The sequence below is a fragment of the Mustela nivalis genome, assembly GCF_964662115.1.
Source record: "Mustela nivalis genome assembly, chromosome: 10".
NCBI classification, from domain to species: Eukaryota; Metazoa; Chordata; class Mammalia; order Carnivora; family Mustelidae; genus Mustela; species Mustela nivalis.
Genome location: NC_139029.1, coordinates 5,182,882 through 5,200,862, shown reverse-complemented (window position 1 = coordinate 5,200,862; position 17,981 = coordinate 5,182,882). Strand labels below are relative to the sequence as shown.

At 59.2% G+C, this 17,981-nt stretch overlaps 2 protein-coding genes across 14 annotated transcripts in view; one reads left to right on the top strand and one right to left on the bottom strand.

Moving 5' to 3' along the window:
• Positions 1-11,897, top strand: part of RERE (arginine-glutamic acid dipeptide repeats) — a 417,613-nt gene extending 405,716 nt beyond the window's left edge. For 7 of the 10 annotated variants that reach the window (XM_082685303.1, XM_082685300.1, XM_082685301.1 and 4 more), the window contains 10 exons: positions 576-791; positions 1,198-1,397; positions 2,573-2,734; positions 3,230-3,343; positions 3,623-4,953; positions 5,062-5,284; positions 5,595-6,315; positions 8,081-8,227; positions 8,744-8,924; positions 9,268-11,897. In XM_082685303.1, the coding sequence (XP_082541429.1) occupies positions 576-791; positions 1,198-1,397; positions 2,573-2,734; positions 3,230-3,343; positions 3,623-4,953; positions 5,062-5,284; positions 5,595-6,315; positions 8,081-8,227; positions 8,744-8,924; positions 9,268-9,301 (3,329 nt within the window). In that variant the 3' untranslated portion in view covers positions 9,302-11,897. Of the gene's footprint in view, positions 1-575; positions 792-1,197; positions 1,398-2,572; positions 2,735-3,229; positions 3,344-3,622; positions 4,954-5,061; positions 5,285-5,591; positions 6,316-8,080; positions 8,228-8,743; positions 8,925-9,267 lie in introns of all 10 variants that reach the window. The other 3 variants (XM_082685297.1, XM_082685299.1, XM_082685306.1) reach the window with 1 other exon arrangement.
• The window catches only part of SLC45A1 (solute carrier family 45 member 1), a 28,763-nt gene continuing 20,896 nt past the window's right edge, over positions 10,115-17,981 (bottom strand). The window contains exons 9-11 of one of the 4 annotated variants that reach the window (XR_014299325.1): positions 16,944-17,046; positions 16,279-16,459; positions 10,115-10,232 (exon numbers count right to left, since the gene is read on the bottom strand). Coding sequence is in view for 2 of the 4 variants with exons in the window: in XM_082685309.1 (XP_082541435.1) it covers positions 16,984-17,046 (63 nt within the window). In the remaining 2 variants the exon portion in view is untranslated. The remainder of the gene's footprint in view (positions 10,233-16,278; positions 16,460-16,943; positions 17,047-17,981) is intronic. The other 3 variants (XR_014299326.1, XM_082685309.1, XM_082685310.1) reach the window with 3 other exon arrangements.

Here is a 17,981-nt window from a genome sequence, read left to right as displayed (position 1 = left end):
TGACCCTGTCTTGGGGTGTTTTCAGTAACTTCAGAGGTTGTCCACTTAGTGGAAGAGGTACTGTTTGAGTTCTGTTGGTATTGTGTTAGGAATAAGATCAGATTAACACTTCCTTCTTTGTCCTCCTGCTTTATCAAGACCCTCCTCTTGGTCCCAGTATGATGTGCAGTGTGATATGATACCTTCCTAAGTCTTCCTAGCTGTCCGCAAACAGCAGTGGGCCTTGCAGTTCTGTCCTGGCCTGGGGCACTCAGCCTGTGGGTTGCTTATGTTGCACATGCAAACAGGAACTAGTCCGCTGGTGCTGGGGTTGTGGGGGGAGGTGTAGGACTCGGTGGGGAGGGAGCTCCTCAGGATGCCTGGATGTGTCAGGGAATTCGTATGGTTGTGCTTCGCTGCCCCCATTCCCAGTTGTGGGCATCAGTGTTTGCCACATCAGGATTCAGATGTGACATCAGTCTCCAAATATAGGGTAGGGCAGACCCTTGGGTACCACCCTTCATATGAGTTCTTCGTTCTGTTCACTGGCCCTGAGGAATTCAGAGTGGTCCTTCGTGAACACTGCCCCACCTCAGCTTTCCACGCCACTCTGACTGGTGGCTTGGAGCCTGGGGCAGGCCACAGGTCACAGGTGGTCCTGGTCTTGGCCAAGCATGATGGTGTCTCCCCCACCCCTGTTGTATTCCTGCCATGCCCAGTGGACCTGAGTTCAGCCAGCGAGGATGACTTTGACAGTGAGGACAGCGAGCAGGAATTGAAGGGGTACGCCTGCCGCCACTGCTTTACCACCAGTAAGTGGGGATCGGGGGGGGCGGGGAGTATTGGGAGCATTCACTGAGACAGGCCAGGCTCAGGCACGTTCTTGTTCTGAACATTTCATGAATCTAGTTCAAGACCTGCCAGAGTGTCACTGGCTTGACATTTGCATTGTGCTTCAGGGTTACCTGAGAAAGCAGAAATCTGTAGCTTTTGTCCCTCCCCCGTTTATAGTCAGTGTGGTTGGGGAGGCGGGGGGTACCTGTGTTTCTGGGAAGCCTGCTTTCAGCTCCTCTTGGGCACCGTGAGAACTGGGAGGGAACGGATATTCCTGAAATCCTCTCCCACCCTGGGAGAGAGCAAGCAGCAGCCAAGCAAGTGACGGGCGTCTGCCTGAGGCCACGGAAGGGCCCTCACCTGCACCCATCTGCCCTACTGCAGCCTCCAAAGACTGGCACCACGGGGGCCGGGAGAACATCCTATTGTGTACAGACTGCCGCATCCACTTCAAGAAATACGGCGAGCTCCCGCCCATTGAGAAGCCCGTGGACCCTCCCCCATTCATGTTCAAACCTGTCAAAGAGGAAGAGGATGGGCTCAGTGGGAAACATAGCATGAGGACGAGGCGCAGTCGTGGCTCGGTGAGTCCCCAGGGCAGATGACCCGGCCACTTCAGGTTACTAGGATGCTGGGGCTTGTGCCTCCCGGGAGGCTGGGAAGCGATTGGTTTCAGGTAGAGAACCATCCTCCTTTAAGGAGTGCTTGGCTCGAAGGTATTATTAGTTTTGTCTGTGGGTCTGGAAAGAGCCTCTGCTCTCTCCCTCCCTTGCACTGTCAGTGGGGCGCATGTCCTGAGCTTACTTTTACAGAGAACTCATCAGTGTCTTGTTCAGTGCAGGCTCTCCGAGTCCCCCAACTTTCCTCTGGCCCCTGGGCCCACCACCTGTAGGGTGGCATCTCTTGTCTACTTAAAACTTGCAGGAGCTTGCTCTTTTTTCTCCCCCCACAATATTTGATTCAGTTTTCAAAAATTCTGGCACATTTTTCTTCTCACTTGTGTAGAGATTCAGTTTTCCAGGTTGGAAATGTGGCAGCAGGGACCTTTGGGAACAAGGGTTTTCCCAGCTTGGGAGTTGGGGATGCCCAAGGGTCTTCCCTGTAACTGGTCTCCCCAGTGACTCTTGTAGGCATGTAGATGGCACCGTCCACCTTCCTCTGACCCTGCCATCTTGTCAAGGCTGCTGGTGCCCAGGCTGCCTGGCAGATGGACTGATGTGAATCATTGTCCCCCCGTCTCTTCTGCGTGCCATAGCTTTGCAGAAACGTGCTCAAGTGCTTGGTGGTTTTAGGAGCTGAGCTATGTTATTTGACACCTTCTCCCTTTGGGTCATACTATCAGACAAAATCGGCAGGTGTTTGGTTTGGTTTGGGTGAGGAAGTGGGCAGTTCTATGGAATGAACAGAGCGAGGTGATATGAAGCAGAGTATGTGATCATTCTGGAGAACTTGGCAGAGTAGAGGCCCTTGTGGACTTCTGCCCCCTTAGAAGATCTAGCTTGTTTCTGCCCCACAGCCAGGACCATCTCCGGAGAGGGGTGCTTTGGGTTTGAGATTGCTGTCTTTTCATGTGAACCCACCCATTCAGCCCCCCCTCCCTTAGTTCCATATTGACCCCCACACAGCAAGGGGCAGCCAGAGGCGCCTGTTGCTCACCAGAGCCTGGGGTCTGCCATCGTGCTGGTGGCAGGCTCTGTTCCTGGGGATGCTGTGTGTGTGCTGGGCTCTAGTCTCACCAGCCTCCGATTTGGGTGGGCAGATGTCTACACTGCGCAGTGGTCGGAAGAAGCAGCCAGCCAGCCCTGATGGTCGCGCCTCACCCATCAATGAAGACATCCGCTCCAGTGGCCGGAACTCACCCAGCGCTGCCAGCACCTCCAGCAACGATAGCAAAGCAGAGACCGTGAAGAAGTCAGCCAAGGTGAGGTGCCCATCCCCCAGGACATTGGGCCAGCTCGGCCCTGCCCTCTAATTAAAGCCCAGGTTGCTGGGGTTGATGTTCAGATTCCTCAGCTATGGGGCTGCAGGTCATTCCTGGAGCCTCCCTGGGCATCAGCATTGCCCTAGACTAGGGCCACAGATTGCAGCTTAGGGTCTAGGGTCTGGAGAAACGGGGTCCATTGCAGGTCCCAGCACTGACCTTTGAGGACTGTCTCTGCCTTGAGTTTCCCAAGGCCTCAGGGGCAAAGGATAAGGTGTGATTGGAAAGGTCTCTTCCCCCTAAAGCCAAATTATTTCCACCCCCAGGTACTTGTTTCTCCTGACCTCAACTAGTCCCTTCCAGAACATTCTTGCTTCTGGAGATGGAGCTCCGAATTCCAGAGCAATGTGTCAGCGAATCATTATCATTTACCCCTTGGGGCTGATGGGACATCCTCCCTTGTCCTGATGCCCCTCTTGGGCTTTCCCACTGCAGAAGGTGAAGGAGGAAGCCTCATCGCCCCTTAAGAGCAGCAAGCGCCAGCGGGAGAAGGCGGCCTCTGATACGGAGGAAGCCGACAGGACCAGCTCCAAGAAGACGAAAACCCAGGTGAGATGCGCAGCTGAGCCACTGGGACTGTAGCTGGCAGCTAACATCCCTTGAGAGGCCTTGAGCCCAGATCTCCCTGGGACCTAGCAGTGCCCCGTCTCCTAGGGAGAGACTAGAGTGGTTTCCGAGAGTGGCCGGGTCAGAGGGTACCTATGCTCCCTGGGGGCAGGCTTGCCACCTTGTGTGCACAGACCTGTGTTGTGTGCCAGGCGCGAGCACCACAGGGCAGTGAGAGCCTTTGCTGTCCTAGAGCCCTATCCTTCCCATCTCTGGCCCTAGGAGATCAGCCGGCCCAACTCGCCATCAGAAGGTGAGGGAGAAAGTTCGGACAGCCGCAGTGTCAACGATGAGGGCAGCAGTGACCCCAAAGACATCGACCAGGACAATCGCAGCACGTCCCCCAGCATCCCTAGCCCCCAGGACAACGAGAGCGACTCAGACTCTTCGGCCCAGCAGCAGATGCTGCAGGCCCAGCCCCCAGCCTTGCAAGGGGCCCCCAGTGCGGCCCCTCCAGTTCCCTCCACTGTCCCACCGGGAGCCCCGCAGCTCCCCACACCAGGGCCCACGCCCTCTGCCACCGCAGGCCCTCCCCAGGGCTCGCCCTCGGCCTCCCAGCCCCCTAGCCAGCCACAGGCTCCGGTGGCTTCTGCTCCCCATGCTCATATCCAGCAGGCACCTGCCCTGCACCCACAGCGGCTGCCCTCACCACACCCCCCGCTCCAGCCTCTGACCGTGACAGCTGGCCAGACCTCTGCCCCACCTCACAGCCAGCCCCCGCTGCATAGTCAGGGCCCAGGTGGCCCTCACAGCCTCCAGGCCGGGCCCCTGCTGCAGCACCCAGGCCCCCCTCAGCCCTTTGGCCTCCCTCCCCAGGCCTCTCAAGCATCTGCTCTTCCTCATGCCTCCCTGCAGCCCACGGCCTCGCAGTCAGCCCTGCAGCCCCAGCAGCCCCCACGGGAGCAACCCCTGCCACCGGCCCCCTTGGCCATGCCCCACATCAAGCCCCCACCCACCACGCCCATCCCCCAGCTGCCGGCCCCCCAAGCTCACAAACACCCACCTCACCTCTCAGGGCCCTCGCCCTTCTCCATGAATGCCAACCTCCCACCCCCTCCAGCACTGAAGCCTCTGAGCTCCCTGTCCACGCACCATCCCCCCTCAGCCCATCCCCCTCCCCTGCAGCTCATGCCTCAGAGCCAGCCCCTGCCCTCCTCCCCTGCACAGCCCCCGGTGCTGACCCAGAGCCAGAGCCTGCCTCCTGCTGCTGCCACTCACCCCCCAGCAGGCCTCCACCAGGTGCCCCCCCAGCCCCCATTTGCCCAGCACCCCTTTGTCCCCGGGGGACCTCCTTCCATCACCCCTCCGACCTGCTCCTCCACCGCCACCCCTCCTGCGGGACCTGGCCCCTCGGCCCAGCCGCCCTGCTCTGCTGCTGTGTCTTCAGGAGGCAGCGGCCCCGGGGGGGCAGCCTGCCCACTCCCCACCGTCCAGATCAAGGAAGAGGCTCTGGATGATGCTGAGGAGCCCGAGAGCCCGCCTCCCCCGCCGAGGAGCCCGTCCCCCGAGCCCACTGTGGTGGACACCCCCAGCCATGCCAGCCAGTCCGCCAGGTACTAGCTTCCCAGGAATGCGGGCACAGCCAGGGCAGGGACAGGCTGGGCAGCTGGGGCAGGCGGAGGCCTTGGCAGAGCCCCAGCGAGAGATGTGGCCTTCTTTAGGTTCTACAAACATCTGGACCGTGGTTACAACTCGTGTGCGCGGACAGACCTGTATTTCATGCCTCTGGCGGGATCCAAACTGGCCAAGAAGAGGGAGGAGGCCATTGAAAAGGCCAAACGGGAGGCTGAGCAGAAAGCACGAGAGGAGCGGGAGCGCGAGAAGGAGAAGGAGAAAGAGCGCGAGCGGGAGCGGGAGCGGGAGCGGGAGGCGGAGAGATCAGCCGTGAGTCGGGGAGCCACCAGGCCCCGGGGGGGGGGGGGCTCCCGCCCCAGCTCTGCTCTGCGGCTCCCTTTCTCCGGTGCACAGCCCAGCCCCATCCAGGGCACGAGGGAAGCTGCCGGCACAAAGCAGACCGTTCAGCAGGGGCTGGACCGTGTCCTCACGGCCCAAGCTTGTCCCTGGCTGTGGTCGGGGCTTGCTCTTGTTGGGGCGGACGGACCACCTTGGCTGGCGGGTGCGGGAGAGCAGCAGGGCTGGGCCCGGCTCCGCAGAGTGAGTGCCTGCCCCTCACAGCCTTCCCTTCCTTCAGCAGAAGGCGTCCAGCTCGGCCCACGAAGGCCGCCTCAGCGACCCCCAGCTCAGTGGTCCCGGCCACCTGCGGCCATCCTTCGAGCCGCCACCAACCACCATTGCCGCGGTGCCTCCGTATATCGGGCCCGACACACCTGCCCTTCGGACTCTGAGCGAGTACGCTCGGCCTCACGTCATGTCCCCCACCAACCGCAACCACCCCTTCTACATGCCCCTCAACCCCACTGACCCTCTGCTGGCCTACCACATGCCCGGCCTCTACAACGTGGACCCCACCATCCGGGAGCGGGAGCTGCGGGAGCGGGAGCTCCGGGAGCGGGAGATCCGGGAGCGGGAGCTGCGGGAGAGGATGAAGCCAGGCTTCGAGGTGAAGCCCCCGGAGCTGGACCCCTTGCACCCAGCCACCAACCCCATGGAGCACTTCGCCCGGCACAGCGCCCTCACCATCCCCCCCACGGCGGGCCCCCACCCTTTCGCTTCTTTCCACCCGGGCCTGAACCCCCTGGAGAGGGAGAGACTGGCCCTGGCGGGCCCCCAGCTGCGGCCCGAGATGAGCTACCCTGATAGACTGGCGGCCGAGCGGATCCACGCAGAGCGCATGGCGTCGCTGACCAGCGACCCTCTGGCCCGCCTGCAGATGTTCAACGTGACTCCGCACCACCACCAGCACTCCCACATCCACTCGCACCTCCACCTCCACCAGCAGGACCCCCTCCACCAAGGTGGGTGCCCTTGGGGCTGGGCTGGGAGGGCGCTGTGGGTTGAGTTCTGGGGTGACAGGGCGCAGGCCAGAGATGGAGCCGCTGTCCGCACGCAGAGGCAGTTCTTTCCGAAAGGAATCCTTCCTTCCTGCCGGAGCTGGGGGCAGTCGGCCTCGGTGCGGGGTCCTCTCGCCGCCTCCCTCCCCCGCAGCCTTGGCCTCCGCCCAGCCCCTCAGTTCTCCAGAACGCTGAGTCACCCTGGGGCTCTTTGCTTCTGGTCTCCTGGGGGAAGCTGGGGTTTTTGGCCCTGGGCTTCCATGCCAGGGAGAGTGGGAAGCGACCTGTGCTCACTGAGTCCCGTTAACGGCGGGAGCTGGGGCCTGAGGAGCGGGGCAAGGGCGTTGGAGCCCAGGCGGAGGCCCTGGAGTATCTTTCATTGAGAACTTAAAGAACAGCCCTCCTGTTCCCTCTTGGGGTACAGGGCCTGGGCTTTTCCTGGCTCATCTGGTGAGGGCCACCCAGTGCTCTCCACTCTGGGAATGAGCTCCCAAAGGTCTGCCAACTGGCCAGCTGGGCCGAAGGCAGAGACCGGCACAGCCGGAGTCCCTGCCCCGTCTACAGCTCTGCAGACCTGCTGGATGGGGCGGGAGGAGCTCGGCCTGGGCCCTGCACCCAAGGCCTGTCATGGCGTCCACAGGGCACAGCCCACATGTAGGACTTCTGAGTGGGCAGACCTGCCCCCGTGCTGAGGAGGAGGGTGACTGCTAGGGCGACCCCTGGCTCTCTGCATACCCAGCCCCGATTCGGGAGCCTGGACTCTGTTCAGGCAGATGGTTCTGGAGAAGCCTGGGAGCTGTCACTTTCACTCTACAGTCCTGACACCTGGAGCCTTGAGGCCACCCGGCATGGGCCGTCTGAGCCCTGGTGTCACCAGTGGGTGTGTCTCAACCAGCTATTTGAGAGTAGGCAGTCATCCGTCCATACGACATTCATCCACTTGACAGATAGTCACAGAGCACCTGGGGTATGTCCGGCACAGTTGTAGATGCTGACAACAAGCCTGTCCGCTTTTGCGTCCCAACGCAGAGGCAGTCAGCCAGTGCATCTCGGGATGTGGAGAGCAGTCAGGGTTCTGGAGGACAGCTAACGGGGGCAGGGAACGGGAGCTGGGAGCAAGGCTGCTGTGAGAAAGCCTGGTCAAGAAGGTAACTGTGGAGTAGGCTTGACAGGGCAATGGGGCCCCGGGCCTGGGAGGAGAAAGTGGGGCTTCGTGCGCCGCCTCCCTGCTCACGGCGCAGGGCATCTGGCCGCTCCCACTCTGCTGACCCCTGTGGGTTCTGTGGGTGAAGGGCCAGGGAAGAGGCTCTGGGCAGTGTTGCCAGTCCAGCCGACAGCTGGGGTGAGACACGCTGGCTGTAGCACGACTAGAGTGACCCCGGGTCCCCTGCAGACCTGGCAGGTGCACGGCAGGCCTCAGGTGTTCAGCCAAGTAGGCTCTGATGAGCAAAGTCCTCAACAAAACAGCGTGGGGGAGACTGCCTTAGGGGTGCTCGGGAAAGAGCAGAGAATATCGTGTGTCAGTTTATCTCCGTGTTACGTTCTGGAACTTTGCTGCAGGTTGGGGAGGGGGCAGCCACTCTGGGTCAGCACTTGGTGGCCCTGGTGGCCAGGAGCTGGCTGTGGTTGAGGAGGAGGTCACTGGTAATTACGGCCGAGGAGGGCAGACAGGGAGGGAGCCCCAGAGCCCTGCTCCGCCCTGCAATCTCGACTTCTGCCTCTCTTCCAGGCTCAGCAGGCCCAGTGCACCCGCTGGTTGACCCCCTGACCGCTGGTCCTCACCTGGCTCGCTTTCCCTACCCCCCCGGCACTCTCCCCAACCCTCTGCTTGGACAGCCCCCCCATGAGCACGAGATGCTTCGTCATCCAGTTTTTGGTAAGAACGCGCCTGGGAGAGGAGGGGGCAGTGTGAGAGCTGGGTGGGTGTCTGATGTCCCCTTCGGTCAGTCGTTCGTCCGCCTATTCAACAAATCACCTCCTGGGAGCCAGGCAGGCAGACCCAGCCCAGAGAGCTGGGGTGGAGCAGTGTAAGGGCGTCCCCGGAGCCAGGACAAGGACAGTGTGATGTGAAGGAGGGACGGAGGCACTGGAGCCCAGCTGAGGGCTCGGGGTGGGGCTCCTGAAGCAGTGAGAGGCCGAGTCCTGAAACCTTGAGGACCGGGCGGTGTATATTCCGTCTTCTCCTCCCCTCCGCCCCCAGGGTCAGGGATCCGGGTGGGGGGGCGTGCTTTGGGCCTCCTCTCTCGGGTCGGGGGTGGGGGGGCTCTGCTGCACAGGTCCCTCGCTCCTCCCCTCAGGAGCCTGGCTCCTGAACTGACAGCCTTGCTGGCCCCCTCGCTTCCTGGCCACCTCCGTGGCCTTTCTGGATCGAAGGCTCTTCTGTGTTTGGCAGGTACCCCCTATCCCCGAGACCTGCCCGGGGCCATCCCACCCCCCATGTCTGCAGCCCACCAGCTGCAGGCCATGCACGCCCAGTCAGCAGAGCTGCAGAGACTGGCCATGGAGCAGCAGTGGCTGCACGGACACCCCCACATGCATGGCGGCCACCTACCAAGTCAGGAGGACTATTACAGGTGAGGTGGGGAGGGGCCGGCGCGGTGGGGTGGGGGGTGCTCTCCGTCTGAGCCCAGGCTCCCCCAAGCCCCACCTGGGGGCTCCCACATACCCCACCTGGGGGCCACCGGCCCAGCCTAACCGTCACCCCTCCTGGTGGTGCCCACGGCGCTCCTTCCATATCAGCATGTGCCAGACCCCCTCCCAGTGGCTCTGCGGGCCCAGGCCTCTGGCCTCTGGTCTCTGGGGACTCGGACAGAGCCATCTTGGTGGGAGGGAGGGGCAGAGGAGGGTCATCATGCACGCCTAACCCACCTGCCCGGGCTTGGTGCTGAATACTTTCTCTTTCTGTTTGCTTTCTAGTCGACTGAAGAAAGAAGGTGACAAGCAGTTATAAGTTATTTATTTGTTAGCGCTGGCTGTGGAAACCCCAATTCTTGGGGGGAGAAACAGGACTTTTTACATACAATATGAGCTACAAAAGCAAAAAGAATATCTTCTAAAGATTTCTTTATATATTTAAAAACCCCACAACTAAAAATGTTATCAGCATAATAGTGTTTGTTTGTAGAGAGGATTCCTCGAGACTGGTTTGGGTGCTCCTGCATGACAGTCCCCCAGAAACTTAGTGAGTCCTGGACTGGACTGAACATTCAGAAAACTTTACCTGCAATCTTGGGGTTTGGCTTTAGTTTTCTTTTCCTTCCTTGATTTCTTGGTAGGTGCTAGAATCCAGTACACACCCTTCACTGTGCGTGCAGACACACTCAGTTATGTGTGTTCCAGAACCCACGAGGTTTGCAGATAGGTGGCATATGAGTTTGGAATCCAAGAGCTATAATTTTTAAAAAAAACTTTTATTTTAATACATTGTAGGAGATCTTCATAATTTGAGAAAGTTCTGCAGCATGGCTTTTTATGTCTGTAAATAAATAATTTTAGAATGGCATTTTTTTTCTTCCACAAACTATTCTGATCTATTTTTTCCAGCCATGTCACTAATTGTGAATTCCTACCAGCTATTGACAGAATACAGAGTTGATTTTTTAATAAAAAGTTATATATAATTATCCCTTTAATTAAAGGGAACAGGTGGGCGTTACTAATTGCAAATGGGCAGAGGCTTGGGACGTGGTGCCGTCGCAGCAGGGAGCACCCGGGGGTCTGCAGGGACCGTGTGACAGACCGTTGCTTTGTTTTGCTGCCTTGATTTTCACTTCCGTCTGTTTCTAGCTTGGGCTTTGCCAGAAGTGCAGGTATCTGTTAGATGAAACCGTTCTTCTTTTGTCCCAGGAGTGCAGGAGTTAAGTGTCCACCTTGTTCTGTCTCTGCAGGATAGAAAGCACATGTTTCTGTGTGTCTGATTGTAGAATCAGGTTTCTGTGCACACACGTTTGGTTGTTCTGGATCAACTGCCTTTTTAAATACTCTGACAATTTCATAAACATTCTAGAAAATTCAAGAAAACACGATTCCCTGCAAAGAACTCCTCACACATGCTTGCCAAAGGAATCTGTTTGAGAAAAAACCCTGCCCTGTGTGTGTCATCATTAGGGTCCTCCTGTGGGGAGGCCAGGTCCTCTGGCCATGCAGCTGGAGGCCTCGGAGTTGGCACAGTTGTGGGTGGCGGCCTGCGCACCTCCCCCAGGAGGCGGTCCATGCACGGTGACCCACATCACATGGGGACACCATGTTGAGTCCCACTGATCCCCCTGGGGGCAGGAGCAGGAGTTGCAGCTGCCGATGCGGAATGAGAAGGCAGGCTTCCCTCCACCTGGGAGCTCCCGGCCCGAGGGCTCCGGCCGGTCTGCCGAGCGCCCACCTCTCCTTTCTGAGTCACGGGCATGGTGTGCTTTCTCCAGGGCGGGGGACCTGGGGATGTCTGCACCCGGGGATTCGGCCTCCCATCTGGGTGCGATCTTCTCTGTTCCTCCCCCTTCAGACTCTTGAGGGCTGCTTCTGCCATTGCGTGTGGTAGTCCCAGCGGAGAACTGCTCGACAAGACCGAGCGCCCGGGGCTCGGGGGTGTGGGGTGTGGCCAGGACTGGAACTCAGTTCAGGGGTCAGACGCGCCAGAGGCTGAAGCCAGAAGCCAGCAGGCAGATTTCGGGTTCTGGACTCAAACCTGCATCGGGGGCATTTCCAGTTTCTACTTAAACTGTTTGGTTTCAGTTGGGACAGACAGGATTGTTTTGTCTGCTGGGAATATTCTGGAAATGTTTGTCGTTTTCCTCTTTCATTTTCTCCCGTTCCATTTCTGCCTTAACTTCAGCTCCTTAAAGGGAGGCAAGCTCAAAGGAGCCCTGTGTGCCCAGACCCGGTGTGCGCGGGCCGGAGGCGCTTGTTTCCTCCGGGGGCAGGGCCGGCCCGAGGCCCCGCCTCCCCCGCAGCTTTGTTTTCCTTTCGGTGGAACACGGTGCCTGCCACTCAGACCTTCCTGACCGCCTCTCTGTGTCACCCGTTTTTCCAAAGAAGAGACAGAGTGAAGTACTTGCCGGTCTCTACTTGAAGACTGTCTGAAGGTGTTTTCTCGTTAGGTTTCGGTTCTCCCCCACATCCCAAGGTGAAGCACCGAGATTCCGCCGTTTGAGAACCTTCGACCCGAGACCCTCACTGGGTCAGCTACGGTGTGTTCAGGAGGCCCCAGACCTTCACGGTGTCTTTGAAGCCCGACCCCTTGGTTTCCTTTTGGATTTTCCTTCCTTTTGTTTGAAGTTTGGTTTGGCTTCTCCGTGTCCTGTACGCGTCTTGTCGAATGTTGTTGGGATTGATCTTCGCGCTTCGCTGTGGCAGCAGAGCGGAGTGTACATTCTGGTTCGCGACGTTTATATATATCTTGAAGCTAAATGTATATATGAGTAGTTTGCCATGAGATAACACAGTGTAAACAGAGTAGACACCCAGAAATCGTGACTTCTGTGTTCTCTCCATTTGAGTATTTTGTAATTTTTTTGAGATATTTGTGGACATAAATAAAACCAAGCTACACCGCAGCAGCTGGGTGTGGACCAGTGGCCTGTGTCTCATTCCTGGGGCGGGGGGGAGATCTTGGCAGCTGCCCCTGCCTAGGTCCCCCAGGCTGGGGATGGGGCAGAGGGGAGAGTTGGGGTCTCTGCTGTTTCCGGCTCAATGTTTGCCTACCCTCAAAGTGGCTTCCAGAAAGATGATTCTCTGCCGTGTCTGGTAGGAAGGGTTTCTCTCAGTGCTCTCAGGAGTGCTCCGACCTCCAGTTGGAGATTGTCGGCGCCCGCAGTGAGCATACCCACGCAGCAGAACGGGCCTGGGGGAGGAGGACACTAGCGCCGGGGACATCTCTCCTCACTCAGATCTCTTTCTCCCCCTGCCACTTGCCCACACTTCTAATTTGTGACCCTCTACGGTGAATGGGCATACAGCTCCTTCCCTGCTTGGAGGACAGGTCTGAAGCTAACCACCGGTGCAGTGGCCTCCTCCAGCCATCCCCTCTCTGCCCTGCCAGCGCGCCAGCCCACCCTCAGAGCTGCCCTCCAGTGTCCCGATGCAGTCTAGCGCCCGGGAGCGGAGCGAGGCAGCTGATGGCTGGGAGGGTGTGGATGTGGCTGTGGGGAGAAGCAGGCATCGGAACGGATTCTGGCTCAGCTTTCGGAGACTGTCAAGGGCTTTTTCCTAAAGCTTCAAGACTATCACTGCGAGACTATCGCCTTTCCGTCGGGAGTATGGGCTTCCAGATGCCCTGGGAGACGGAGCAAGAGCGACCCTGTTGATGAACTGCCTTCCAATGGGGCTGACTGCCTGGTGGTGGCAAAGGCTTGGGGAGTGGCTCATGTCACTGCCTAGTTGAGGGCAGGACAGTTCTGCCAAGCAGAGGACCCTGAGGGGCATACCCACTGATGGCCCTAGAGGCAGGTCTGTGTTCTCTGATGGCAGGCATCCTGCTCAGCAACTTGGGTGGTCGGGGGGATAGAGTTGAGGGGTCTGCCAGAGTAGGCATAGGGGGCACAAGTGACGGTCATTCTGGATCATGGATGAGAAGGCGGGAGTGGCAGGGGGTGCGGAGGGAAGGGGGAGCGGCCAGAGCCGCCTTTGCCGGTTTCTTACCTAGAGCGCGCACTCTCTGACCGTAGCGTCAGGCCTAGACCTACGAACTACAAGTTCCAGACAGGTTGAAGTGTCAGGCTGTGGTGTCTGTGAATGGGTTCTTAGATTGATGCTGCAGAAAGACCCTTGGATCAGAGCTGCTCAGGCCATAGTTGTCAGGTGTGGACAGCTGTGGCCATTGTCCCCGCCCTGCCCTGCCGCCTTCTGAGGCAGAGCCTGCGGCGGTGACTGTCTGCTGCTGGATCCATGGGGAGGACGAAGCCGCTGGGGCCCTGGCTCTGCCCTCGCCTCTCGCCACCTGGATGAACGGGCACTGGTGTCCCCGTGGATGGACCCTCGGCTTGGGCTGAGGTCCTGGTGGCTCCACAGCCCCTCTGGTTAGGGAGCTGAGAAGCGTGAGCTATGAAATGGCACTCGGCAGGGCTGGGTGCGCGGTCACTGTGTTGACAAATGCCTACGGTAAGTCCAGGGGAACGGGGCAGCTCAGCGAGGCACCACCTGTGCGAACTGAGGCCACTTACGCATAGGGCAGGGACGCATGACAGCATCAGCAGTGACCTCCCGTGCCGACACGGAGTTATAAGACCTTCAAATGCCAGGAACGCGGAGCCGAACACATGCAGGTGCAGTGGCTGACAAGGGACGGGCAGGGCTGGAGTGCTTCTGGCCAGAAGCTTGTGGGAGCCTGAGCGGCGTGATCCAGTGCCAACGCAGACCTGAGCGGCCGCCCTCGGCCTCTCCCGGACAACCCACTCAGCTCCTGGACTCAAAAGCTGTGGAATCCCAACAAGACCAGTTCTACCAGACAGCTGGGGTCAAGCCACAGGCCCCAGGACCAGTAGAAGTATCTGTCCTGCACTAGACCTCCGAGCTGTGGAGACCTCAAAGGGCAGAGGGACCCTGGGCCTCCCTGTCTCCTTCCCAGAGCGACTCCGCAGACCAGTCTGCGGGCGGAGGTGGCCGTGGGGCGGGCTGGCCACGGGCTGCCTCGGGCTGCTGGAGAAGGTGCGCTCTGGAGGCCCGGGACTCGCGGCGCGCAGGCCCCGCGGGAGGCAGAGGCTGCCGGAGCTGCGGCGTCTCTTGAGGCTGAAGCCCGTGGCCCGGGAACGGCAAGTGCTTCGCCACAGGGCTTGCCCACATCCCTGGTTCTCTGTTCTGCAGTTCCGGTCCGTGGAGGTCTCTGTATCTGTGGTGTCCCCTCACTGGGTCCCGGGCTGCCCCAGGGGGCTCGGGCAGCTTGCCTTCCAGACTCCGAATCTCTGACCCAGGGCGGCTCTTCGCCAAGAACAGCTTGCAAGTCTTGGGGAATTGTTTCCTTCTGGCGTATTAGGGACCCAGGCCGCAGAAGCTGCGCCTGCATCCCCCGACCCCGACCGGGGTTCCAGGCCTGGAAGGCACTTGCTTTGCAAATGTTTGCTGACCGAGAATGAACAGGCACCTGCAGGGGAGGGCTCCTCAGTGCACCGACCGGGTGTGCTGTTGAGTCGTAGGCCTGGGTGACCAGAGAGAAGGGCCTTTGGCCCCATTCACAAAGCTGGTCACTACTGGGGCACCTGAAGTGACCCTCTTAAGTTTCTCTCAATCCTGCCATCTCCTGACCACCTGAGCCTGCTCTGAGATCTCCCAGCCCCTCTGGCTCTGGCCTTGGTCTGCCCCATTCGATGTTTGGGTCAGGAGAGGGCATCTGCTTCACCGTGGTCAACCCTGCAGTGTGGACACCCAATGTAGCGAACTAGACTAAAAGCAGAACCTTAATGCCCTTCTTAGTAGACCTTCCAGCCTGTGGCGGGCATGGTGTTTAAGAGCGGATGTCTGTGTACCTGTCCCCCAGCTGTGTGTCCAAGGTCGCCCCTGCTCCTCTTACTTTTGCCCGGACTCTGCTGTGCTTCATGCCGCAGAAGACGCCACTCCTGGTCCCGACCACCAGGTGGCGGCGTCCGTCAAGCCCTGGTGGCGTTCTTCCTGTCACAGGGCCTGAAGGGACAGGTCACAGCAGAAGCGTGGGAGACAGATGGCCGGAGAGGGGGCCGAGGGCTGCGGGTGGCACGGGTTGGGCCCAGCATGGATGTTACGGCAGGGAAGGCTGTTGGGAGGCCAGGAGGTGCTTCTCTGCGGTGTTCAGCTGTATTCCCCGCGCTGGGCCATACACTGTAGGTGCTCAGCAAACTCTGGCTGAGTGACGGTCACCCCATGATCACCTCAGCCATGGTGATTTCTAGCATGATGGCCCTTGAAGCTCCCCGAGAGTTCCCCTAAGCCACCACTGCCCTAAGGGTCCTGTACCGCAAGTATGCCCCCATCTCAGGACATCTCCTCTCCTTTGAGTCTTTCAGGAAGAGGGTCCTCAGAGGCCCTCCGACCTGCTCACGGCCAGGACGGCACAGCATCCGCAGACCCTGCCTGCGTCACCTGGAGGTCCCTGAAGCTGAGCACCCCACTACATAGCAGGCCCTGGCCATTGTCAGTTCTGTCACATTCCCTCAAAACCTATGACCCAAGGCACCTGGGCGGCCCAGTCGGTTAGGCGACTGCCTTCGGCTCAGGTTGTGATCCCGGGGTCCTGGGATCGAGTCCCGCATCGGGCTCCCTGTTCTGTGGGGAGCCTGCTTCTCCCTCTCCCTCTGCCTGCCACTCCCCCTGCTTATGCTCTCTGTGTCTCTCTGTCAAATAAGTAAATAAAATCCTTAAAAATAAAAACCTGTGACCCGGTGTGATGGGCACCTTGACCAGTCCCCGTATCCCAGCCCAGGATCTAGGGTTAGTCCAACAGTCTGGGAAGATAGAAACCAGACAGGTGAAGCCTGTGGTTTCACAACTGGCCCCCTGGCCCCACGTTGAGTGTCTGCTGTAGATGCTGTGGGCCGCAGGCAGACGCACTGGTGTGTGCATTCCCGCGCAGCAGCAAGGGACGAGCGCCCGTTTTCCAAGTTTGCTGAGTGGAAAGTCAGGAATGGCATCAGTCAGGAGTGCCCGGTTTTAGTGGCTTGGAGGGCGTCAGTCTCATCACGGGTCCGTGGAGCAAAGGCTTCCCTTCCCTTCCCTTTCCTCTTACCGTGACCAGACAGAGACAGACTTCGGGGAAGGACCACGGCAGCTCACCCTTTGCTCCAGAAACTTTTTAAGCAGCATGAGGTCTGGAGTCAGAACCCCTGGTACAAGCATGTGACCCTGTGTGACCTGGGCCAAGCACCTAAGGAGCCCATCTCGGGGCCCAGGTCCGCCTACCAAACAGAGTTAGGCCAGCTCCTCCCCCTCACTGGGGAGGATGAAGCCAGTAGACTGCAGAAGGCCGCTCACCGCAGGGCCCAGCGGAGGACTTGAGGACCCGTGAGCAGAGGTCCCGTGTCCTGACCATCATCACAGCTCCACTGTTAAGTCCGGAGAGTGATTCTCTGAGATGGGAAAATCAAGTGATGGTGGCCTCAGCGAGTCCTGGGCCTCATGGTTTGGATCCTGCGGTTGCTCCCACTGCCATCTGCTGGGAACAGACCTGAAGGTCAAGGGCGGCGTTTGGGTGCTGGCCTGAGCGACCAGTGCTGTGTTCCGCCCACCGACTCTGTGCAGATGCCCACGTGTAAGAGCAATCTCTGTTTACTTAGAAAGTTCTAGGAAGAAAGCCCAAGGTTTGGCAAGCCAGGAGTGAGAGTGAAACCTCCCTGTTCCCTCTCACACGACGATTTGACCATTCTGGGCAAAAGCATCCCAGACCAGCGGACACCCATCCAACACCACATTTTCTAAAACATCTAAAGCTCTCGAAAGCAATGTAAGTGCAGGGAGGAGGAGTCGAGTCCGAGGAAAACCATGCGACAAACAGGAGGCCCAAAGGAATTGGATGACTGAAAAGTCACCCAAATTCTCTGCTTCACCTACACGTGGATCAGGGAGCATAAGACCTGCTTCACTTAGCTTGTAACCAAGGGTAAAATGGCATGACACAAAGGCACAGAGAGAGGACTCACTGATTCCGACCAGGGCGGGCTGCACGGAGGAGGTGGCGTTTTAGATGGATCTAAGTTGATGATTCAGAAGTCGATGGGCGGCGAAGAGGTAGTAAGACTTCACCTGTGGGAAGAGCATGAGCACATCTGTGGCAGAGGGGGCTCTGGGGCCGCACGGGCTGGGAAGACAGGCAGGGCCCACGTCGGGCGTGAAGAGTTCAGACCCTGTTCCTTAGGCTCCGAGAAACACCCCCGCCGAAAGTGTTAAGAGGGAAGGGGTGGAGGTTGCACAGGAAGGGTAGTTGGGGGGGGGCAAGGAAGGGGGCAGAGATCCTGGGCCAGATCTGGGGGCACAGAGAGGGGATGCCTGGACTCCAGGGACCCCACAGGAGCCACCTCAATAGGCTCAGCAGCCCAGCAGGCAATGGCACTGGGGAAGCTGTGGCTCATGTGGGGAGGTGGGTAAGGTGCCCTGTAGAGTCCGGGGGGGGGGGTTACACCTACTGTCCCTGATTTGTCAGAAAGACGACAGGACATGTCAGCAGCCCATAAACCTCAGACTTTCCTTAGAGGCTGGCGGTAGGCCCAGGACCCCCATTGCTTTTGGGGACTTGTGATCAGTGTTTCCTATGTGTCCCCAGAATATAGGGACAATGCAGTGGGGGTGCTAGAGCCAGGCCCAGTACCAGTGCAGCGGGCAGGTGCACGAGTGGCCCGCCACACCCCACCCCCTCACGGCACAGTCGGCCAGCACTCACAGTTCGGGGAGAAGAGCCCGCCCGGCTGCACCAGGAAGGGGCCTCGGCCAGCTCAGGGAGTCGATAGATGGAAGATGACCAGAAGACACATGGCAAAGGACCTCGACACAAGAAGTCTGAGATTCATGCAGGTCCATCAACTGGAAGATGGTGGGTGCAGGTGGGTGGGGCAAGTTAGAGGACAGATCTGCGTTCACCAGCGCGTCTGCTCCTCCTCCTGGAGGTTCCTACCTTCCCAGACATGCTGCGACTCAAGCATTTTGGAGCCTATGAGCCCTCAAACACACCAGATTGCCACCTC